We start from the raw sequence: 25,589 nt of genomic DNA on the forward strand, positions 1-25,589 counted from the left end.
GATGTGAATAACTAGATTCATTCGAGTAAAGATATGACCAGCCACACTCATTTCCAAACTGTCTCTACTGCACAAATGCAGTTTTGTGATAGTTCTGATCATTGTGACACCTTCGTCGAACCATACTTAGCGTGTTTCAGCATTTGGCTACACACAGTGCTAGTTGACACACTCATTCGCTTTGCCTTGCTCGAAACTTCAAATGTTTTTAGTTTAAACACAGCACCATTTATTTATTATTTTTCATGCTGAGCAAAACATGTTTTGAGGATTTATTCTTGTTAAGTGCAATGTCTACATATGTATTTTTTGTTACGTTACAAAACAAAAAATGTGAGTGATAATTTGCATGTGTGGGGTTTTCTGCATTACTGAGGAGGCACAAAGTAGCACCTACTCAAACACCACACACAATACTAATGTAGATATTTACACTTCACAATGAGAAATACTTGAAACACATTGTGATAAGCATGAAAAAGTACGTAATCATCTCGTTTTTTGGATCTGTGTAACAAAAACTGAATCTAATCTGCTACTTCAGTATTTCATTATTTAAATAATGAGTGACAGCTGCCGGCCTTGAAAAGCATCAGTTACGACCCGTGAAATTTAGTCAAACGTTCATACTTTCCAGACAATTATCTGGAACTGAATTGCATCTAAACAAACTTGTAGTGTATGTGTGACATAAGGTGATCTGTGAATGTCATATGTAGTACCCTAGTCAATGGCACCAAAAATTTGGGAAGTTTGAACACACGTTGTGGTATTTTGTGCGTAGCAGGCAAACAGTAAGTTTCTGTATATGAGTTCTTGTAAACTTAACTGTCTTGGTCCCCATCAAGTCTTAAATGTCTGTAAACGGAATTTAGTTACACCCTTTATGGTAAGCCAAGGAACTGCCATAACAAATTGTGTGTAGTTTGGTATAAGGGTAAGAAACTGTCAATAAATACAATGCTGTCAACATTACTGATGCTTCAAAAGTGTGGAATTAGTAAATCATTAGTCATATCCCTGTTGAAAGTTAAAAGCTGTTAGTAGTTCCTAATCACACTGAAGCACTTTTATTTTGCTTGTTGCATCCTTTGGTATAAGGGTACCAAAGGTTGCCACCATTTCAGAAATATTATAATGTTATTGTTATCTATGTAATAAATTTCTCCAGATTTTTTTAAGTGTCTTAATAGAGCTGAATGATCAACTAGAAGAAGTGAATTGCATTAGTGGTGTGTGTAGTATAAGAAGGCACTATAGTGACAGTACAGAAATGTTCAAAGATGGGGAATGATACAGGCAGGTGAAAAACTTCAATTGTTAATGGCATAAGCCCCAAGCTAAACCAGAGAAATACCCAACAGTGCATAGAGGTTCTGCTGTGTCTAATATGGAATACAGCTGTTATAATAGATTAAAAAAAACTTGCAAATTAGAGATTTCATTTTGTGATCTTGTCTGCAAATGTGCTATGTGCCTCTGTTCAACTTTCCCTGTGGCTTAATCGCATTTCTTGTCATATAATCATAAGACAATTTCAGTTTCTTAACATTGGCAGGTGTTACATGAATTTATATATATAGTTCATGGAATGTGAGAAATCTTTCATGAATGATTACCATGAAGAATATGGGCTGACTTTTGTGTTAAGTTAATAATGTTGCTGTAAATACCATGTCTGTTTTGCTGCCAGTCAGGAACAGCTAGAACAGTGATGAGACACAAAGTAAGAATATGATTCAACACCATTTTCAATTCAAACAGTTCGTTATTAAGGAGATACAAACTTGGTAAGTATTGATAACCCACACACATCAGAGGTGCCAAGCTTATCCAAACTGAGCTATTGGAGAAGGTTATAAAAAAAAAGTTGGAATTAGATCTCAATCAAAAGACAATAATTGGCAGCCATGTTTGGGATGGGATGATATTGTTTAAAGTTAGTTCGCACACCGAAAATGATTGTGGCATCATCAGCTGGTTGTTTCTGTTCTTGTATAAATTCTCTTTTTTTACTGTGAATGCACAGTATTGAGCTTCCTTTGCGTAATGGTAAGTTATATTATTTTTCTGCACAATTTTTGCAACTACTAAATGGTATTCTGTTGTGTAAAATACACAATGCATTAAGAAACAATGAAAATGAATGCAATCTGCCTCGAGCATTGTCTGCAACTGTCAACTCACACCTGATGTAGCAGAGTTGACTGGTGAACAGAACAGAAGGTGTGACATGCTAAGTACAGCGGAACCTTGCTTAATGAGCACATCCCATAATGCAAATTTTAGCGCTCTTTCTGCTATCATCTTATTCCAACTTGTGATCACACATTTTTCTCAACTTGCTAACAGTGTTTTTTGTATGCAAATTTTAATAACATTTGTAGAAATGTCCTTGAAGATCAAGCCACAAGATGACTACCATAAGAGAAAGAAAATTGTCTTAGAAATGAAATGTAAAATGATTGTAAAATGCGAACGTAGTGTGAACATTGCTGATTTAGCATCACGTACAATCGGTCTAAATCACTATTTGCACCATCCTGAAGAACAGGGACACGATTAAGGAGATTGACGCTTCAAAGGAAGTGACAAAGAGTATCTGAACAAAGGTTTCTTATTCTGGACAATGTCAAAAGTTTGCTACTTATATGGATAGATGAAAAACAGTTGCAATGTGACTTCACCGATGCAGCCAGCTGCTACACCAAGGCTGCAGAGAACTTCATCAGCAACTTAAAGATGCTTGCAGATTCTGATGGTTATCTGCCACAACAGGTTTTTAATTGTGACGAGACAGATCTAATCTGGAAAAGATGCCGAAATGTACCCTAAAACAGCAGAATGCATTGCCCAATCACAAGCCAATGAAAGACTCTCACACTTATATTTTGTGCCAATGCAGGTGGCTATTTGAAAATTAAACCATGCTTGTTTACCATTCTATTACCCTTTAAGAAGTGTAAAGTTGAGAAGAGCAGGTTCAGTGTGATGTGGAGGTCCAGCAACAAGGCTCGTGTGGCACATGATCATTTTTGTAATAGGATCAGTGGAGCATTTGGTCCTTCAGTGAAAAAAATATTTGCTTGAGATGAATATGCCACTCTGTCATACTTCTTGCGGACAATGCTCCTGCCCATTCTCCGGGCCTACAAGGCCACCTCCTTGAAGAATTTCAATTCATCAAGATCCAATTTCTACCTCCCAACACCATTCTGTTGCTCCAGCCTGTGGACCAGCAGATTATATCTAACTTCAAGAAGCTCTACACTAAAGCTGTCTTAGAGAATTGCTTTGAGTTGAAAGAAGCTACCAGTCTCACTGTCAGAAAGTTTTGGAATATCACTTAAACATCATTTCCTGCATCAGTATGATCAAAAGGTCATGCTAAGAGGTTACCAGAACACATTTCTGTTTCTAACAAGGGAACCTCCCCATCGCATCCCCCTCAGATTTAGTTATAAATTGACACAGTGGATAGGCCTTGAAAAACTGAACACAGATAAATCGAGAAAACAGGAAGTAGTTGTGTGGAACTATGAAAAAATAAGCAAAATATACAAACTGAGTAGTGCATGTGCAAGATAGGCAACATCAAGGACATTGTTAGTTCATGAGTGCCGTGGTCTCGTGGTTAGAGTGACCAACTGCGGAACAAAAGGTCCTTGGTTCGAATCCTCCCTCGAGTGTAAATTTTACTTTTTTCATTTTCGCAAAGTTACGATCTGTCCGTTCATTCATTGACGTCTCTGTTCACTGTAATAAGTTTAGTGTCTGTGTTTTGCGACCGCACCGCAAAACCGTGCGATTAGTAGACGAAAGGACGTGCCTCTCCAATAGGAACCGAAAACATTTGATCGCAAGGTCATAGGTCAACAGATTCCTCCACAGGAAAACACGTCTGATATATTCGTTACGTTACTGGTGACGGCATGTGCGTCACATGACAGGAATATGTTGTCGACCCACATAACTTGCACACTTGGCGAGTGGGTAAAAAGATTATTCTACCTTGCCCGATTTAGGTTTTCTTGTGGATGTGATAATCACTCCAAAAAAAGTGATGAAAACTTAGAGTTTGTCACATAAACTGCATCAAATGAATGCAACAGTTTCAAAGTTGCACAGTTTTCCCTGTGCTCTGTCAAAACATATGTTTTTTACGTTTTCAAATGTTTCCGTGCGTAGACCGTCAAATTCTGTATATGTCCAAGCAAATCTGAACATGTCCTGGAATTTTGGAGAGCGAAGTTGATTATGTGTGAGTGCCTGAACTTTGATAATTATCTGAAAATAAAAAATTAAAATTTTCATCCGAGAGATGATTTGAACCAATGACCTGCCATTCCACAGCTGCTCACGCTAACCACAAGACCACGGCGCTCATCAGCCAACACTCTCCTTTATGTTGCCTATCTTGCACATGGACTACTCAGTTTGTATATTTTGCTTATTTTTTTCATAGTTCCACACAACTTCTTCCTGTTTCCTCGATTGATCTGTGTTCAGTTTTTCAAGGCCTATCCCTGTGCCAACTTATAACTAAATCTGAGGGGGGTGCGATGGGAAGGTTCCTTTGTAAGAAGCTTTGGCCAGTGTGTGACTCTGAGACCTGTGAGTGCCTGCAGTCAATGAGATGGCGTCTGGCCAAGAGCATGGGACTAGAAGTGGACAATGATGATACTGATAAGCTTGTGGAAGATCACAGCCAAGAAATGACCACTGAAGAGCTTATGAAGTTGCAGTGTGTTTCACTGAAGGAAGTTGTGGAGACTAGTTTGGAGGAGGCAGTGGTAACAGCAATCTTACTGACTCAATAAGAGAGAAGTGCTAAAACCATGGGAATCAATTGCGTTGTACATCAAAAATTTTCACCCCCAGTGAAACAGTGGCTACACGCGCTACAAATTCATTTGATGATAATGCTGTGACTCATTTTTGACAAATGTTGAAGCGTCGGCAGAAACAAAGGATGTAAAAAAAATAATTAGTTGTGTATCATGAATAATAAATTACATAATACTGTGTGTATAAGTCCCTTCGAATAATGTGTATAAGAATAACAAGAGAAAACCTATAGTACTTTTCTTGCATGGAACACATTACCATATTTTACATTAATTTATGGGATAAAATGTTTTGCTTAACGAGTGTTTCGCACTAAGAGTAAGATTCTGGAACGAATTACGCTTGTTGTGTGAGGCTCCACTGTAGCTGCAATCGCTTTGTTATTCTGGACCAGGTATAGCGCATCTTGGATCTTTCGTGAAACAGTGTTTTTGATTGCTTCCTTTCTCCCAGGACTTAACTATTTGAAACTTGTAAACGGCGAAAAACTTATTGTGCTTTGACTTGGCTCTTTGCACAGAACTATTGTTGCACCCAATCATATTATTGCAATGTTCCTAAAAACAATTTTCAAAAAGTATTGTTGTTTTTTCCCATTTAGCTAAGTGCAATGAAGTAGTTATTAGTTTCTATTGGTGTACCTATTTTCTCACTTCACTGAAGCATGAGGAAAAGAAGGAATTGAACCATGAGCAAGAGTGAACATTAATAGTCAAATTCTTGGAACCATTTTTCCCTATGTTTGTGGTGGTAATTATTCTTTTTGACAGTTTTACGTAATTAAAGTAACCCCAAAGTAACAGGACATTTAGAACCCTGGAAAATTTCTCTAAGATTTAGTTTCAATTTAGTTGCACAATTTAGGGTATTGCCTCCATCATGCATATATGAAAATGCTTCTTTTTCAGCAGACAAAAACGGATAAGCTGTTTCTGTTATGACCTAAATTTACTCATTTAGAACATTTTTATTTCTATCTTATTTTCAACAGTTGTTCTTTTCCTAGTAGTGAAGGAGTTACTACATTATCTTATATGTGGGTTTAATTTTGATTCATGGTGGTGATTTCGTATTTAAATTGTCATTTTTATCAAGATGTAATGACATTTGTAGCTGTTGTTCACAAATTGCCATGTTTGTTAGTCGCAAGATAGATTTATTATAAGTTTTACATTGTATTTGCATTGAAGTTTTAGTAAAAACTACATCTGTATATGTAGATTTTTGCAAATTGTAAATATCTCAATTTTTTAGAATCGTACCATTCAAATGAGGCAACCCCAAATGCGACCAGCAAGAGGATTTGCTCAGGTGGAGATTTGTCACCACTGAATGGAACCTGTGATATATCTGGAGCAGCACGCTTGTGCCACTCACAGCCAGAGCCAAGACTTGAGCGAGAATGCCCTGATCAAGGACCACTTGTGCAACATGATATTCCATTTTCCTTTTCACAGCCAGCACATTTGGAAGATCTGTTGCTTAGTTCACAACTGAATCCTACCCAATCATCTGGCACACAGGTATGCAAAACACATTTATTCATTTTTCCCTCCTTGTGTTGGTAGTGTTTTCATGTGTAGCAGATTATCAGTATATACAAAGAAAGAAATGTACTTCTACAGTTTCTTGTTGATAAGTACAATAATTTCTGGTAATAGCATATTTTACATTAATATGAGGTTTGAATGCATTTCTATGATTTTTGTTGGAACTGTATGTATTGAATAAGGAGACTCGGTAATAAAGATACTAAACTCGCATTAAAAACATGGTGAGATTCCAAATTGCCACTGTGTCATCTTGGCCTTAGGTTTTCTGTGGTTTCCTCAAATTGCTTCTAGTTATGGATAATTGTCCATAGCCTGTTCCTTCCCCCTTCTTCATTTGGCTAAAATGTAGTACGAGGGACAAGGATAGTAATTCTTGTAAAGTGGAAGTGCTTCTTTTTGTTCCTATTAAGTCTTCATTTCCTGCAGCTTATGTTGTATTTTGTGTAATTATGTTCAGCAATCTGTTACCATTCGGTCATTTGTATGATTTCGCGGCATTTTACAAATGTACACTCATATTTAAGTTTGCACACTGAGAAAATTGAGTCCATAGCTGGTGTATACGCTGTGGAAAGTTATTTCCTGTTGTATCATTCATTCTCTCTCTCCCCCCCTCTCTCCCCCCCCTCTCTCTCCCCCCCTCTCTCTCCCCCCCTCTCTCTCCCCCCCTCTCTCTCCCCCCCTCTCTCTCCCCCCCTCTCTCTCCCCCCCTCTCTCTCCCCCCCTCTCTCTCCCCCCCCTCTCTCTCCCCCCCCTCCCCCCCTCCCCCCCTCTCTCCCCCCCCCTCTCCCCCCCCCCTCTCTCCCCCCCTCTCTCCCCCCCTCTCTCCCCCCTCTCTCCCCCCTCTCTCCCCCCTCTCTCCCCCCTCTCTCCCCCCTCTCTCCCCCCCTCTCTCCCCCCCTCTCTCCCCCCCTCTCTCCCCCCCTCTCTCCCCCCCTCTCTCCCCCCCTCTCTCCCCCCCTCTCTCCCCCCCTCTCTCCCCCCCCTCTCTCCCCCCCCTCTCTCCCCCCCTCTCTCCCCCCCTCTCTCCCCCCCTCTCTCCCCCCCTCTCTCCCCCCCCTCTCTCCCCCCTCTCTCCCCCCCCCTCTCTCCCCCCCTCTCTCCCCCCCCCTCTCTCCCCCCCTCTCTCCCCCCCTCTCTCCCCCCCCTCTCTCCCCCCCTCTCTCCCCCCCTCTCCCCCCCTCTCCCCCCCTCTCCCCCCTTCTCCCCCCCTCTCCCCCCCCTCTCTCCCCCCCTCTCTCCCCCCCTCTCTCCTCCCCCCCCTTCTCAACTCCCCCTCTCCTCCCCCCCCTTCTCAACTCCCCCTCTCCTCCCCCCCCTTCTCAACTCCCCCTCTCCTCCCCCCCTTCTCAACTCCCCCTCTCCTCCCCCCCCTTCTCAACTCCCCCTCTCACCCCCCTCTCTCCCCCCCTCTCTTTGTGTTACACTTCAAGAACAGCTTGAATGTGGTGGGGAACTGCAGATATTTTCTCCTGTGGGTGTGTGAAAAACGGTGAAAGATTACTTTACACAGGTTATCAAAGCTTACTATTACTTGCACTGCTCATTTTCATCAGTTTTTTAAAGTCTAATTTTTGATTGTACTGTGTGACACAGGCACAGCAAAGTTTGTGTGAAAACTTCATACAACAAAGTTTTAAAAATTTGAAGCAAACCAAATGCAATTAAAGAAGTGGGCTTCTGAAAGTAAACAGTGGAAGTGATACAACATTTCTTTTTTCAATACTTGCTAGTTAAAGAAAGAATCAGTCATCATATGTGAAAAAGGCAATAAACTCATATTAATTAGCACTGATGATTAACAAATAAAGCGGAGTGCATCAAACTGAAAACATTGTTTAGTACGCAATAAGTTTGGCGAGGAAAAGTAAAATAATCATGTTATATTAATGCTAGCGCCTTTATTTTTGACAGAAACAAATTGAGTTGTGCTTTTAAACTAATAATGAAAATACGAACTTTTCTGTTTTATGCTTGCATTGTCCAGAAGCTTTGGATGTGGATTTGTCTGGTGGCTCATACACGTATATAAATTTCATAGAATTGTAGGTTATTCCTAGTGGAAGTACGGAGTTCTCATGCATTTTTATGTTAATGCAAAAACAAAGATTTACATCTGCTAAAAATAATCACGCTGATTGGGAGAATACAGATGGATTTCCCCATATTAAATTGCTGGTCTTAACTCCAAAGTGCTTTAATCATTTCCCGCCAATTTCCAAATCAAAATATAGTTGGAGCTGTTCAGAGTTGTTGTATTAAGACCAGTTAAAACTAATAGTTAAATGATGGTACTAAGCAGCTTGAGGAACATTCACTTGCAGATGTGCACCGCGCTGCCCACTGCTTTTGTGCATCAGCACCATTGTAGCATATAGCAAAGTTTCAGTATAAAATTTCACTGTATGCCACATCCACTCAAACCACCTCAGTAAATTTGCAATTATGGGGAGGGGACTAAAAAATAAAACTTCATAATATGTTCCTTTCATGTAATACACTAATATATTCAAACATAAAATTGTGGACCACTCGCAGTCCTCATTCAACAGATGTGGGGAAAGCTGAACTGTAACTCTCCATAATATTTCCATAAAATGTGTTAGCGAAAGCTGTGATGTTAAACATAGCCTATGACAATGTTCAAAAGGTTTCCAAACTTAATATGCAAACTGGCAGTGGCCTTATAATGTAAAAGTGGCAGCCAAATGAAAACAAGAGGGGGAAAAAGTAAGTAAATTATTTATTATTTCAAAAGTAATTGCCATAACTGTTAATACATTTATCCTGTTGTGAGACCAGATAGTTAAAGCTTATATGAAAAATGTTTGCGGCACCTACATAACTGTGATTGTACCCAGGCATGCACCTGTTTGCCCAAATCAAATAGAGGGCCATGAAGGTCTTTCTTCAGGGCACTGAAAATATGGGGAGAGATCGGGACTGCATGGAAGGTGTACAAAGGCTTTCCAGTAAAACTTCTGCAGTCTAGTCTAAACAACCTTGGAAACGTGGGTTGGGTCCATTTGCTTCCATGGGAACTGCAAACGTTTTTCCTTGGTGGTGGTGGTGGTGGTGGTGGTGGTGGCCATCTTGTCTCACGGTGGAGTAAATGTATTAACAGGTGACAATTACTTTTGAAATAATTAAGTTTATTTACTTTTCCTATCTGTATCGTTGCTATTTGACAGCCATTTATACTAATTTCAGGCATATTGTAATAATTAGTGGGCTCTGATGTTTCTGTTTGGTGACTACGGTTTCACCAAGTGTTATTTTTTTGCTATTACAGACATCTTGATTGGCTTAAAAGTAGCCACCGTAATGCAAGTGCTCATTTTTATGACTTCACATATCTATCCTCAAGCCTGTGACTGTGATTTTATTCCTTACAATAATACAGCTTTTGGTACATGTGCTCAGAGTGCAGTCTAAGTGTAAGTTCACTTTGTACATAATTAATTACTCAGATGTGAATTACAGGCCCGGGAAATCCAGAAAATACCCAGGATTTTCTTCATCCGGGAGAAAACCAGGAAAAATCCAGGAATTTTTCATTGTTTTAGTTTGTAGTTAAATTTTTGTAATTTTGGCCGGTAAGAACAGATACTTGAATTTTACTGTAGCCTACTACTGCAGAATAATCTGCAGCCATAAAACATAAATGAGAGAGACACACCAATGTAAAACTCAAGTTGCAAAGAAAATGCACCATTTACAACAACAAAACACAGTGTGTGCACAAGCGTCTTCCGAAAGCGACATGTGTCAAAGGCTTTAAGGCAAATACTATGCAATACTTAGCAGAAGACTGCTTTCATTGAGCATGGTGTCACAGTTGCTTAGATTAGATTAGTTTCCAGCAGGCTCGTCCACATGCACAGAGCTGAAATCGTGTATGAGCAGTGCCTTCTCCCACTTGCTATGTGAAGTATGACTGTTAGATGCATAAGCTGTCAGATAGATGGGGAGTAGTCTCCATGTGACACGCTTAATGTTTTGTGATTTTTGCTGTTGTCTCTTTGTTTGCAACTCTCACGTCAAATGAATATGAATTGCATTTCTGTGACTAGAAGCTATCAGATGAATTAAAATACATTCATTTTGTTAATGGATGATGGAAATATGTTATTAGTTTGTTTCCTGCTCTTACTTTTCTTCCACATTATTCACAATCGAGCATTAATCGCATTGCCGAACAATGAAGTTATTTCTGTTGATTTCCGGACGAAATTTGACTTCAATTAATCTTCTCAGCAGAGGTAATCAGTTTATTTGAAAGGAAGTGTTTCATTCCACACTTTTGACTACTTTAAACTGTTCACTGAATTTCTAGTGTTTGTCTTAATCTTCTGGCACACGTGGCATTATGCCATAATAAAGAACCAAACATAATTCAGTGATATTTCTCCAAAAAAAAATTTGACTAGCCAAAAACTACACTGAAAAGATGTAGCAGAATTTTACATATCTGGCTTCTTTGAAACACTTTGTTTTTTGATCACAAGACCTGTTTCAACACTTCTGTGAGGCCTCTAGGCTTGAAGTTATTTCTTAATTTGTGTTGCTTTTGTCTTTTGGCAGACAGCTATTCTTCAGTGAATTATAGATGGGCAGAGCACAGGGTTTTGTCTAGCAAAATATTAGGGGCTTCAAGTTGTAAAGTCAAATTTTGAAACGAATATTGTGCCAAGGACTGCTTGAATTTTGAGTTCCTTGTCTGGATAGGCTATGATAAAATAATTGCTCTAAGTACAGTAGCTCTGTATTCCTCAGAACAATATGCCACAGTACTGCACATGGTTATGTAATTCCCCTCTACACAAGAAATTCCAAACAGAAAGACAACGAAAGGTATAAGAGCAGACGAAATGCCGAGGACAGACTTCTTATGTCACTGTAGCTGTGCATGTGCTGTAACTTACGGCACTCTGTGACAACTGCTCTTGCAAACCTTTTTCCAACAGGCACAGAAAAATATTGTGAATGGTGGTTTGAGAAGGGGTACCTTCAAAGCAAATTTCCTTTTACACATGATGAATTAAGTAACATGTGAGAATGGACGATGAATGTTAAATCACAGAGCATTTGACTCTCATTCGAAACTTAACACTTGGAAGGCCGGCTCCTTAGAAAATTTTCAGGCCCAGAAGATTAGACATTTGTCATAATTTGAAATTTTAATGGCATATTTGTGTTTCATGTATCTTAATGGGTAAAAAAAGCCCAATATTATACTTGAAAGCTTAGCTTTTCGTGTAGCTACATGATATGTATATTGTTTTAAACCATGAACTTCCATGGTGTATATGATCCGGGAAAAACCCAGGAATTTTTTCGTCCGGAAGAAAAGTGGGAAAAACCCAGGAATTTTTTAGAATTTCGGGAACTTTGCTTGTTTTAGTTGCCAGTTAAATTTTTGTGATTTTGATTGGTAAGAACCAATACTCTAACCAAGAATATCAGTGTATCCCGCTCCTGCAGAATAATGCTGCAGCAAAAAACATGTACGAGAGAGAAAAAACGAAAATAAAACTTAAGTCGCAAAGGAAACGCGCCATACACAACAACAAAACACAATGCTCATAAAAGTGTCTGCCAACACAAAGTATGTCAAAGGCTTCAGAAAGAATATGCAGTGCTTCCTAACAACAAATTGCATCCGATGAGTGTGACATGAGAGCTGTTTACATTTGATTCATTTGAGCAGTTGCCTATGAGTAGCATCCTTTCTCTTCTGGCTACAGATGTGTAGGTGGGTGCCACTAACTAAATTGCTCCAGTTCAGAAATATCGTAGATCCAGGGCTGATGCACAGAGCAGCCTTGAGTCGTAGTTGGGAGGTGGGTAGTCTCCACGTGACCTGTGTTTACGTTAAGTGATTTTGCTGTTTCCTCTTCGTTTATTGCTCTCACATTAAATGGAAACAAAACGGATTTCTGTGGCCGGGAGCTACCAAATGAATTAAAAAACATTCGCATAATTACGGAATGGTAAAATATGTTGTAATATGTTGTTAGTTTCAGGTTTTATTTCCACCTTTCTGACAGCCAAGCATTAATCAACTTGCAGAGCAATGAAGTTATTTTTGTCAATTTGCTAGAGAGATTTGGCTTTTATTAATATTTTGTGCTGAGGCAATCAATTTATTTGAAACAAAGTGTTTAATTTCACACTGTTGGCCTGTTTTAACTGTTGGCTGCATTTCAAGTGCAAGTTTTCCATCTTCTAGCTCGTATGGCATTGTGCCATAATAAAGAACCAAACATGAGATAATACAGTACTGGTACTCAAGAAAATTTACATCTAAGTCCGGACGTAAATTTGTGCACTTTAAGCCGAATTATGCATTTTAGTATAGTTCACGAAATTCCGATACTCCTGAAGTATCCTTTGGTGTCTTGTTTCTTTTATGACATAATGCAAGATCTTTTAATATTTTACACGTACGAACATGCAGGCTTCCTGCGTCATCTTAGCTGCGCAGGCGCAGTGACGCCTGTTATCTGGCGCTCTCTGGCAACTGCTGAAACGAACAAATTTTTAACAGTTCACAGGAAAATATCGCGAATGGTGGTTTGAAAAGTGTTACTTTCAAAGTAAAGTTCCTTTTATGCAAGATGAACTATGTGCAAGAATGTACGATGAATTTCTTTAATCACAGAGTGTTTGACTCTCATTTAAAAATAAACTCTTTGAGGATGACCATCTAGAAGAATTTAGAGCCCAGAAGATCAGCCATTTAGGTCGTTATTAAAAATTTTACTGGCACACTTGTGTGATGCATCTTACAAAGTGTAACATTCGCAAAATGTTCAGCATTATATGTGGAAGCTTAGCTTCTCATGCAGCTTATTAATCTTGGAGACCTATATTATTTGTGAAAGCATTGTTTGTCTTCTAGCAAAACTATGTATATTAATTTAAACCATTAACTTTTCTTTTTGTGTGTTCGCGCTACTTAAGAGTGATCTTGCTATTGGTTGACTACACTACGTGTCCTCTGCTGTCATCAGCTGCCGAGATCACGTCACGTGAGCTATGACTGGCTGACAAAAGCGCATCGCAATCTCAATTTCATTGCTTCAGAAAGTAACTTGCAGTGTTTAGTGGAATTCGAATTTATACCTCCGTAAAACGAAGAAATGCAGCGTACATGTTGCCGCACATCAAAGATATTTCCAAAATGTGTTTCCCCCTCCCCTGGGTTTCATTTTCTAAAGCGCCGGCAAATTCTACGTCTGTGTAGAAAACCCTAAACATTCTAAGGACTGATAAGTTTTACAGTGCAGAGGAAAAGTATACTGTCTTTTAACACGGAAAAAGTGTATTTTCAACTGGGAAAAACCTGGGAATTTTTTTTCTTGTCCACGTATACACCCTGAATAAAGGATATTACTGTAGCCCACTTCTGCAGAATAATACTGCAGCAACAAAACATGAACGAGAGAATAAAATTTAAATTGCAAAGGAAATGCACCATATAAAAGAACAATGCTCATACAAGCGTCTACCAGCAGCAAAGTGTGTCAAAGGTCTTAGGAAGATTATGCAATGCTTAGTAACAACAAATTACTTCCGATGAGCGTGACATCAGAACCGTTTACATTAGATTCACTTAAGCAGTTACGAGCGGGATCATGCGCAGTTCAGTCGCATATGACTAGTACCTTCTCCCACTTCTGGCTACAGAAATGTCGCTGTTGGCTGTGTAAGCAGCAAACCGGGGTATCTGAACCGGACAGCAATTTCAGTAATGAGGGAGACAAATTCGTATTCTTGAGGGAAAAAAAACGTTTCACAAAGCACCTAGCACACGTCGGTCAATCAGTTATTCAAATAAGTTTGAGACGCATCCCAGTTAGTTTTTGAACACATTCCAAGTTGATTTCTGAATGAATCATAAGTTAATTTTTGAATGCGTGTGTAGTGTACGTGATCTCTCTGCTAGGGGAATCCTCATCGCATCTAGAAATAAACTTTCCACAGACAAAAGGGGACAGGGCTATAAGAGCTGAGAGGAATGAAGCAGAACTGATGAATGCAGTTTGTTTATGTGATTTATTCGGTATGCAGATGATTAGCGTTGTCATAATTACTAGCGAAGTCCATAGATTCAGACTACCCTAGTGGAAGTAAACGACTAACAGGTAAGAAAGATTACGTATTATCTTCTTGGTGTATCCAAGAAAATGAAATTTTGACAGAATTTTTGGCCAGATCGCAACGCTACAAAGGGAAAGTTGTGCTTAAGTTCTATTCTGAGAGTAGTGCAGAAAATGCATTGTACGAACACGTAATAACGCCTAACCGGAGAATAATCGCAGGATAACTAAACCAGTGATTTTGGCAGGGTTAGTAGAGATAACTGGAGAATGAGCTTTGACAATGGTAGGAATAATTACAGAATTAGTGATTAGAAGATTGTTAGAACGAGAAAGAAGAAGAACTGGGGACATCACACAAATTGTGGAAGAATATTCCAAATTTATACAAAAATTTCGTACTACTACTTTTTGATATCGTGCTTGAGAAGATGGAGCGTATGAATGAAATGTGAAACTATTCCCTAACATAAAGCCTTTTGCTTGTAGTAGGCCAAATAGGCATTTCACATTGGTACTTCACAATTATATTGTCGTATTAAAAAAATTACCGTTATTACCAAAACAGTTTCATTTGCTGGTGTGTGTGTTACAATTGCTGCAATATTGGAAAGGTGTGTTTTCTTTTATCGAGTAGACAGTGACAAAATAGACGTAATCAGATCGAGAAGCCACATCGCTCTTGGTTATTATTTGTATTAGCAGCTTTTTCAGTATTAGACGACGACATTTCAATTTTTCATGTAGCAAAACATTTCACGAATTTTGATGAGGTAATAGATTCTTTCGCGGAAAGGAAAGCACACCGTGCAGAGCTGTAGCGAGATTAGAGAGGAAAAAACGCTTGGACCTAATGATTGAAGAAATGTGTACCGTCTTGCTTGTCTCTTGTCCAAGCTGGTTTTAAGTGTCCTATATTTCATTTGATGTCACACAGAACAGCAAGTTATTAGGTAATATGCAATGGAGAGCCCAAATTTTCTGAAGAGCTCTTGTTCTTCTGGTCACAAATGATCCCATATAGTATTAATTGCGAGTTTTTTGTTTTAGAAGGGTGGGAGGGGGGGGGCAGGATGTCAAACCCCGCCCTACTGGGAGCAAGAGAGATACCACAGGACATTTTAATTTCCAATATAGTATGATGGCATCCATTGCAAAATATACGCATTTGAGTTCCACAGTGCGAAGTACAGTGACATTCGGTAGAAGAATGCTGTGTGGAGAGGCGTGTCACTGCACATTGGCACCAAGTAACACGTCTTACATTTCTTCGAAGTTATAAGTTTTTTGTGTCAGACTTTTCAGAAAGATGTGCGCTACAAATTGAACATATTTTGGAAAGGTTTTTTTGGCGTTCTGTCTCAAACGCTCTAGGAGGGGGGGTGCCACCATCTAGAATTGTCTCGGTTCAAAATATTGTAGACCTGTGGCTGATGCGCAGAGCAATCTGAGTTATGGGGGGGGGGGGGGGGGGGGCGCGACTGTCTTCCACGTGATCTGTGTTTACATTGTGTGATTTTGCTGTTTCCTCTTTGTTTACTGCTCTCACGTCAAATGGAAAAAAGTGAATTACAATACATTCACATGGTTATGGAAGGCCAAAATATATTATTAGTTTCAGATTTGATTTTATTTCCAGCTTTCTGACAGTCGAGCATTAATCGCCTTACAGGACAATGAAGTTATTTTTGTCGCTTTGCTAAAGAAATTCGGCTTTTATTTACCTTTTCCTCTGAGGCAGCCAGTTTGTTTGAAACGAAGTGTTTAATTCCGCTATGTCTAATTTCAACTGTTCGCTGCATTTCAAGTGCACATTTCCATCTTCTAGCACATATGGCATTATGCCATAATAAAGAACCAAGCGTCAGATAATCCGGTACTGGCACTCCAGAATGATTTTCATCCCGAAAACCACACTGAAAAGCTTAATATCAGATCTTGGCCAACTTCGTTGGGAATCTGGACATACGATTGTGCACCTTAAGGCAAATTATTCATTTCAGTATGGTTCAAGAAATTCAGACACTCTAGGTGTATGCTCTGATGTCGTGTTTCTTATGACATAATGTAAGATATTTTAATGTTTTACACATACGAACATACGGGCTTCCTATGTCATCGTAGCTGTGCAAGCAGTGATGCCTCTCTGGCAACTGCTGTAACAAATCTATTTCTAACAGGTTGCGGGAAAAATTTGCAAATTGTGGTATGAAAAGCATTATTTTCAAAGTAAATTTCCGTTTACACAAGCTGAACTATGTGCAGGAATGTACGATGAATTTCTTAAATCACAATGTGTTTGACTCTCATTTAAAAACCAACTTTTTGATGACAAGCCATTTAGAAGTAGTTCGATCCCAGAAGATAGAGAGATTTATGTCAGTATTAAAAATTGTACTAGCACGTTTGTGTGATGTATATCTTAAAATGTAAACCGTGCAAAAACGTTCTACATGTGTGAAAGCTGAGCTTCTCTTTTAGCTTATTAATCTTCAAGACAAATATTACATATGAAAGCTTTGCTTTTCTTGTAGCAACACTATGTATATTAACTTAAGTCATTAACTTTTCCTCTCTCTCTCTCTCTCTCTCTCTCTCTCTCTCTCTCTCTCTCTCTCTCTCTCTCTCTGCGTGCGTGCGCACTACTTAACACTGAAGTTGCTACTGGCTGACTGCATCACGTTTCCTATGCTCTGAATATCCGCTGTCATTGGCCGACGAGATCACATGACATGAGCTATAACTGGCTTACAAAAGCAGATCGCAACCTCGATTTCAATGCTTTGGAAAGTAAAATGTGGTGTTTGGTGGGATTCGAATTCATACTTTGGTAATGTGAAAATATGCAGCGTATATGTTGCTGTGACCCCCCCACCCCCACCCCACCCCACTCCCCCAGTTTCATTTTCTAAAGTGCCGAGAAATTCTAAGCTGCCCGTATAAAACCATAACCATTCAAACCATTGATAAATTTTATAGTTCCTTCGAAAAGTATTGTCACTTAACACGGAAGAAGTGTATTTTTAACCGGGAGATCCGCGAAAAATCCGGCATTTTTTTCCCTTGTCCACGTATACACCCTGACTTCGCTATTTTTGTGTTAGCACTACTTAAATGATGTTGCTATTGGCTGACTACGTAAAGCGTCCTATGCTCTTAAATATTTGCTGGTGAGATAACCTGACGTGAGCTAAGATTGCCTGAGAAAAGCTCATCACAATCTCAATTTTTAGTGCTTCGGAAACTAGTGTGCTCTTTGGTGAAATTCGTATTTACACTTATGTAGTACGAAAATACGCTGTCTACATGTTGCTCCATCAAAAATCTTTCCAAAATGCATTGTGTGGACCTCCCCCCACCTCCTTCTCCATTCCACCTGAGTTTAATTTCCTAAAGTGCCTGGAAGTTCTACACCACTGCAGAAAACTTTTACCATTCTAAGAATATACAAATTTTATAGTTCCAAGAGAAAGTATATTGTCACGTAATACAGAGAAAGTGTATTTTTAAATGGGAAATCTGGGAAATTTCCAGGATTTTTTTTCCTTGTACATGTAGACAACCTTAAATGCCAATTGGGCAATACTTTTTCTTTTAACCATGTGTACATTAATTGCAGACACTAGTGTAGTCATGCCTAGAAATATTTTAAATTGTTTGGAAGGTAGTCTCTTATTCTTCATGGAAGAAAATTTGTCTGTGTGACAAAGAAGTTGAGTATTTATGCACAAGTTTTTTCAAATATGATGAAATTTTAAAAATATTTTATTTTTCCACAGAACCCCTTCCAGAAGTTGGTGAGGCGTATGACACGCTTTTTTGTTACAACAAACTGTGAAGATAGTCTGCGTCGATTATGTGATTTGTTGGATAAAATTGGTTTTTCATGGAAGATTGCAACAACAAGAGTGGTAATTATCACTTAACACTATTTTTCATTTAAATTTATGATATGTAGATAAAAATGATCAATTTAAAATAACAAAAATTTAACTTCAGTGGTGAAAGGTTTTGTTGGGCCTGTAAAATCTAGAGTATGTGCTATGGGTGAGGGACAAATACACAGAAATTAAATTAATGAAGTATGGAGTAAGATGATTGGGCAGTGAAGGAGGGAAGCGCTGCAATTATGCGGTTACATAATTACTATCAGTGACCCGCTAGGGGGCTTGCCAGTCTTTAGTGGGTACATGCTTGGCTACCACGAGGCTCCAGCCTCTGCACCATTGCTTAGTCTTTCTTCTGCAAACCTCATTCGGGCTTTCTCTGCCTCAGTTTGACTTTCTGTTGGATGATCCTTTTGATGCCTTTTTTGCTGGGACTTTGCTCACAATTTTGGTCTTGATTTCTAGTTTCACTCCCGGCACTATCTTCACCTTCCATTATTGATTATATGGTCCCCATTGTTTGGTTTGACCTGCCATAAACTTTACAGAAGTGCTCACTGTGGTGTATGTTCTGGCTCTGTGCTCTTCCACTCTGACACCCTTCGTTCCTGTTGTTGCATTACATTTAAAACCCAGCATGGTAGCCATCCTGTTGGGGGAGAGAGAGAGGGGGGGGGGGGGGGATTTTCAGGCACAGAGTACACTTAAGCTCATTAATGCTGAGGAGATTCTGTGTGTGTAAGCAACTACTACTTTCAAAATACTAAAAGACTTGATTGTTAGCTCTTAATCTCATATTGTGTATGGTTTTAAAAGATCTGAATTTGAAAGCAATGTTTGGATGACCATAGAATGCTACTAAGATTGAGTTATATTTTGGGACTATTTTTCATAATAAAGGGCTACTATAAATGAGTCATTTGTTTTCAGAGTTGTTTAATTCCCAAAATATTGTGTGTTTGCATTTGTCTGATGCAGGAATAGAACAGTAAACCCACAGTTTGCATTGTGTCCACTAGCTGGGTTTAAAGACTGCAGTGCCTTGATAAAAATGGCATTTAAGCTAGGAAAGAACTTTGTATTGGAATATGTGAGATGCATACAAAAGAATCACGGGGGGGGGGGGGGGGGGGGGGGGAACTCCTGCATTGGAATCAACAATTTAGGGACACTGGTTGTCTCAGTAAACTGAAAAGTACTTGTCAATAAGTGCTCCAGATGCAACTGTGGAGAGGTTGAGGGTAAGCTTAGTACATGGTTAAAAAAAAAAGGTACTGTCTGTGCAAACCACAAACTTGGAATGCCATAGGAAACTGAAGGGAAGATTTTGCAGTGGCTGTAAGATTTCAAACGGTACATACTGCACCTCATGTAACAACTAAAATTGGTTGATTATGGCTGGTGGCACATTTAGTTTTGCATTAGGATGATCATTTTGCATCCAAGCTGATATCCAGTGACGAATCATCCTTCCATTTATCTGGAAAAGTTACCACCATGATTTGTAAGTGTTGGTATCTGAAAATGGATACGAAATTGTACCACATAAACCGTATTCACAGAATGTTGGTCTTCCCTATGCAATGTCACAGGCGAAGCTGTATGGGCCTTTTTTTCTGTGAGACGATTTTTGATGGGTACCTCTTATCTTGCAATGTTGCTGTGGTGGTTTCCACAACTGACTGTTCCGAGAATTTCATCTTTCAACAAGATGAGGCACCCCCCACCCCTCTCATTGTAGTGTCAATGTTTGTTGCCACCTAAACGAGGAACTTCTGCAACACTGAATTGGGCAAAGTGGTGAAGATAATGGGGCACTGTTCCTAACCCTTTCCACCACAGCAGCAAGAGGTTTTCAGCATTGAAGGTTTCATTATCTTCTCCAATGCCAAGCCTCATTTGGCACAATTTTTCGTAGATCTTGCGTGTTCCATTCTCAGATATTACTGTACTAGGCATCAGTGCTGCATAGTACTGCTGTCCTAGGGAATCCTGTATTAACTGAAGTGTCGAACTGTAGCGGTTATGTTCAGAGAGAGGTTGCAATGAATACATTAAAGTTTCTAGGCACGAAATGCCTACAATTGAACCAAGCATACATGTAACTCTGTTCAGCGTAATTCTTTTTCATGTGTTAAGTTTTGTCAGTAAAAATTTTAAAGTAATATTTTTACCATTTTTATTATTGGATTGCAAAGCTAAATTTTTAAAAAATTCTTTGTTTATAAAACCGAACTGACTTTCAAAATTGTGAAAAATCATCAGAGCTTCTTCTTCTTCTTCTTCTTCTTCTTCTTCCTCCTCCTCCTCCTCCTCCTCCTCCTCCTCCTCCTCCGTCATTGTTGTTCTCTTCATATATAAGGTGGTCTTCACTTCTGTTGAGACTGTTACGTACACTGCACTTCTCTCTGTCTAGGCCATTACTGTTCTATCTACTGACACACTTGTTTAATTCTATGTAGTTTTAAAGCTCACTTCGGCATGAATTCATGTTTAATTTCATCCATCTTCCAATTGTTCCAGTCCTCTCTCATATACACTTTAAATGGTTGTCGAGACATCAAGAGGTTGCAGTTGTGAAGTCAGTCCTCCAGAATAACAGGATGCTCTGTATTTCCATCTCAATTTCTCTTTCAGATTTTTTTTTTCAAATGCCTACTAAACTGATCTAGCACAAGAAGAGAACTCTTCTTCAGTAAAGAACCTTTCCTTCTCTCCCACACTCTGTTAATCCATAATTTCATACCAGCCTCATCCGTCCAACTCTTGTCATGCATGTGACCACCACCTAGCAGTATTTTTAAATGTTTTGGCATTACCTTGTGCTTGAAAATTATCATTCAGGATGACATTTATTGAACTATATGAAAAAAAGTAAATTGGTTACTAAATATGGTGTGTACACATTTTATTCAGCACGCAAACATCGCTGCAGATGTTCAGATTTAGGTTATGACATGTTCGATATTTTTGCCATCATTGGCGATGATGCGGCGCAGACGAATAGCAGAAATTGTGGATGACACACTAAAGTGACAGAACATCCATGCTGTTGGTGACCTCCTGACTGGCTGTTTTCAACTCGACAATGGTTTTGGGGTTATTGCTGTACACTTTGTCTTTAATATAGCCCCACACAAGGGAGCCGTATGTTTTCAGATCTGGAGAATAAGGCAGCCAATCAAGGCCCGTGCCAGTGGCCTGTTGGTACTCCAGAGCTAGAATGTGGTCCCCAAAGTCCTCCTGCAGGACATCATTCTCCTGCTTCAATGGGGTCAGACTTCATCTTGCACGAACCACATCTTGTCAAAATCAGGATCATTTCGGATAATGGGGATGAAATCATATTCCAAAACATTCACATACTGTTCGGTAGTCACCATGCTATCAAGGAATATTGCACCAGTTTTCTTCGTGACTGGACATTGCACACTACACACACACCTTTTGAGGGTGAAGAGACTTCTCAATTGCAAAATGTGAATTTTCTGTTCCCCAAATGCGCCAATTTTGCTAAGTGCTGTTGTTGTCTGCAGCTGTTCCATTGGTGTAAAGAGTTGTGGTGAAAAAGCACTGAACCATATTTACTCGAATCTAAGCCGCACTTCTTTTCCGGTTTTTGTAATCCAAAAAACCGCCTGCGGCTTAGAATCGAGTGCAAAGCAAGCGGAAGTTCTGAAAAATGTTGGTGAGTGTCGCCATAACTTATTTCTGCCGTCGAATATAGGTAGCGCTACACAGGCATGCTTTGTAGGCACAAAGATAAATACTGGCGCTAAAACCTCTGCGTCAGTAAATAAATTTAAAAAAAGAAGTGGAAGGCGAGCTTTTTTCTCCGCCCCGAGTTTCGACCACTGCATTTTCATACATTATACAACGAAGTAAATACAAATTCCGTATTGTTCATCTTCAAATGTAGCAGCATTTCAGTGTACTACGAAAACCCGACTGGAAAGACTGTTTGGGATCTTTGTCAATATGGCCAACTCTACATTCTGGATTTTTTCCTATCTGTGAGACGAGATGGTTGCTAATAGGAACTTTTATAAATTGTGAATCACATGCAGTATTCTCGTCCACATAAGAATAATACGAATATAAACATTTTGCCATGTATTGTTTCGTGTTTGCTGCTATCTCATTTAAATCCTGTCTGCCTAATAAACTACGAAACTAGAGTGGGACAACAGCAAATGCGGAAGAATATACATATCATGTCATGTTTATATTCGTATTATTCTTATGCTTAACAGTGATACAGTCAGAAATGAAGCACGGCAATTGACTAGATTTTTAAATCTAAGATGACTCTAATTTCTGTGCAGAATGTAATGTACTAAAGAGGCGCCTGCAAAGATTTCCAAACGGATGAATTTTTTCGCTAAATTCTTGTTCAGAACATCTTCTATCATACGCAATCTATTTATTTGGTTCTTGTTGGATTATTACCAAAGAAAGCAGCAGTGTAAGTAACAACAAATAGCAGTCTCCTGCCATTGTTTCGCTAATGAGACAATTCCTCTCTCTTTTTTTTAATTGTAAGCTGCGGTAGCACGCACAAAAGCAAGCCATGCCACGAGCGGCGACAGGCCATAAACACGCACTATCAGAATGCGACAAACAATGCATGACACAGTACAGTAATGCATTTTCAGCTTAGAGTGACGTAAACACCTATAACAAAGAAAACTGCGCTTATCAGATCAAAGAAAAATAATCAATCAATTCAAACCAGACGAAGCACGTGAAAAAGGAAGGGTACCCGTATAAATACGGATGGAGCGCCTGACGCATAGCAATGGCTACCTGGTAAAGCTTTACTGCTAAGCTTACGACTCGAACCAAACTACTGTAGGTGTATCGTCATTCATTCGACCTAATTTGTCTCTCATATTGCAATGGACCAACTTTGTTTCGATTTGGAGATGCGGCCTAAAACTTTACTCTCCCCTTGAATTTAGAGTCTCAAATTTCATGGGCGGCTTAGATTTGGGATTTTTTTTTTTCCCGTGATTTCGAGTCTCATTTTTCAGGTGCGGCTTAGATTCGAGTAAATACGGTATTTGGTAATAAGTTAGCAAAATGAGATGTGTGCACTTAATGCACAGAAAGTGGAAAAAGCCAAATTATCTGATTTCTTTGAAGCAGGATCAAGTTACAGATACCGTAACCGTATTTTTTCTTTAATGCGGTATCTTTGTTGTTTGTACATTGCAAAGTGCCAAATTGCAATAAGTATCTACTTTCTTTAAAGTAGGATCAAATAATATTGTTTTTTTCTTTTAATAGTGTACTGTCTCCACTGTTCGCAGAGTTTAAATGTGTGAAAAATATGACCGGTATTACTGTATCTATATCTGACTTCTAAGTAATTCTGAGTTAAAAGTAGTGTTCCCACCCCCCCCACCCCCCCCCCCACCCCCACCCCCCTTGATACACACACAAATTAGATTCAACTGTAGTTCTTCATGCATAGTTCTTCGTGAAGAGGAAATTTTAGAGCTTTTAAAGTAATTTGTTAAGTTAAAATGAGTGACTGTGATGTTGATGATGCCACTGATTCATTGATACACCAAGAGTGAAATGACAGAAACAGTCCACCGTGAAGAGTTTCAAAACGTATCACACAGTGTCAAGTTGTGTATTGTAATGCTTACACATTATGTTTGACTGAAAGTGCACATTTGGTTTTACTGCTTTAATGTGTTGCATGTTACCAAAGAGGCACTCTTAGAACACTTGCACAGTGCAAAATGCAAACTTTGATGGATTTTATGGTTCTAATCTGGCATCAATCATATTTGTGTATGTAATGACTTGGAAAATAGAGCTTTGTAAACAAAAGATTCATTTATAGCAGCTCTGTATAGTCCACCTCTTAAGGATTCAGTTAATTTTATAGATTTTCATGTCAGTGTACTGCCTTCTGTTTGAATGAAAGCACAAATGTTAAGCAGGCAGTTGTTGGGCTTAAACATTTGGTAATTTCTATTTCCTCTTGTACAATTTTTTCTTGCATCTGTCTTTTTGTTGTCAGGTGACCATAACAACTGTTGACAAGAGAAAGATGCAGCTTGTTTTCAAAGCAAATGTGATGGTGATGGACGGTAATACACTTTTGGATTTCAGGCTTTCAAAAGGTTGTGGCCTAGAGTTCAAGAAAACTTTCATTAAGTTGAAAGAATGCCTTGAGGATATAATTATTAAGGGGCCCGTTATGTGGCCAATTGCAATTGCTACAAACACAGTTCCTTAAAGTGTGATGTGTGTATGTAAACTGTTCCCCCTCTTGTATCCAAGTGGGAAAAGTAAGTTATTTGTAAATGTCAGCCATCTGCAGGTTTTTAGAAACTGTGATAATTTTTGCAAATTGTATAACTGCACAGTGCATGTGATTTCTGAATTTTATAAAATATATAATTTTTTGTACAGTATTGTCAGAATATTTTAAGCTTTGCTTACTGCAATTTTGTTAACCAGTGACATTTTCTGTAAAAACTTTGTAGAATTAAAGACTGAATGTTATTTTTGTAATCACAATTTTGTAATAAAGTTTTAATACAATTTTTATCTTTTGGATTGTTAAATTGTCACACCTTAAACATATGTGGTTTTAATCTAGCATATGTTAAACAATTCTTAGTTTCATTAATTTCAGTAATTCATCCGATCTCATCAGATGTGCATTGTTGTAATGTTCACTTAGAAGCTTCCTCTGAAAGTGTTCACAAAATATGTACCACTGTACTTATTAGTTGTAGGAGACTCAAATGTTTGACAAGTAGCCTATCAAATGGATTATGTCATATACTTGATAGTAAATGTAATTGAGATTATTATCCCAAAATTTTTCCTTGAAATTCGAACTACAAATGGCATAAAAAAATTAAAACCCTAAGCAGTGTAATGCGCCAAGCCCACTTTTCTATGTGCCAAAGGGAGGAAAAATTTTATTGCAGAATTTGGCCTGTGAACCTAGAAAATATAGCTTTAGAAGGCTGTGATTTTTTTTATTATTATTATTATTATTATACATAACAGCAGTGTTATAAAGAAGGCTGTGGAGCCATTTTCTGGTTCAATCAGTGTGGTATAGAAGGCTGTGGAGCATTGTAAACAAGTTTGTGCTGTTCAGTGGAATTCGAGTGATGCTTGATTTATTGTGTAAAATTGAATCTGTTGATCCTTTTTACAAT

General features: G+C 38.8%; 1 protein-coding gene across 1 annotated transcript in view; it reads left to right on the forward strand.

The window, feature by feature from the left end:
• Positions 1-24,961, forward strand: part of LOC124802440 (serine/threonine-protein kinase grp) — a 91,156-nt gene extending 66,195 nt beyond the window's left edge. The window contains exons 9-11 of the mRNA XM_047263224.1: positions 6,103-6,371; positions 18,286-18,417; positions 24,431-24,961. Coding sequence (XP_047119180.1) covers positions 6,103-6,371; positions 18,286-18,417; positions 24,431-24,649 — 620 coding nt within the window. The 3' untranslated portion in view covers positions 24,650-24,961. The remainder of the gene's footprint in view (positions 1-6,102; positions 6,372-18,285; positions 18,418-24,430) is intronic.
• Positions 24,962-25,589: the final 628 nt, after the last annotated feature.

The sequence above is a fragment of the Schistocerca piceifrons genome, chromosome 6 (assembly GCF_021461385.2).
Source record: "Schistocerca piceifrons isolate TAMUIC-IGC-003096 chromosome 6, iqSchPice1.1, whole genome shotgun sequence".
In the NCBI taxonomy this organism is placed as follows: Eukaryota; Metazoa; Arthropoda; class Insecta; order Orthoptera; family Acrididae; genus Schistocerca; species Schistocerca piceifrons.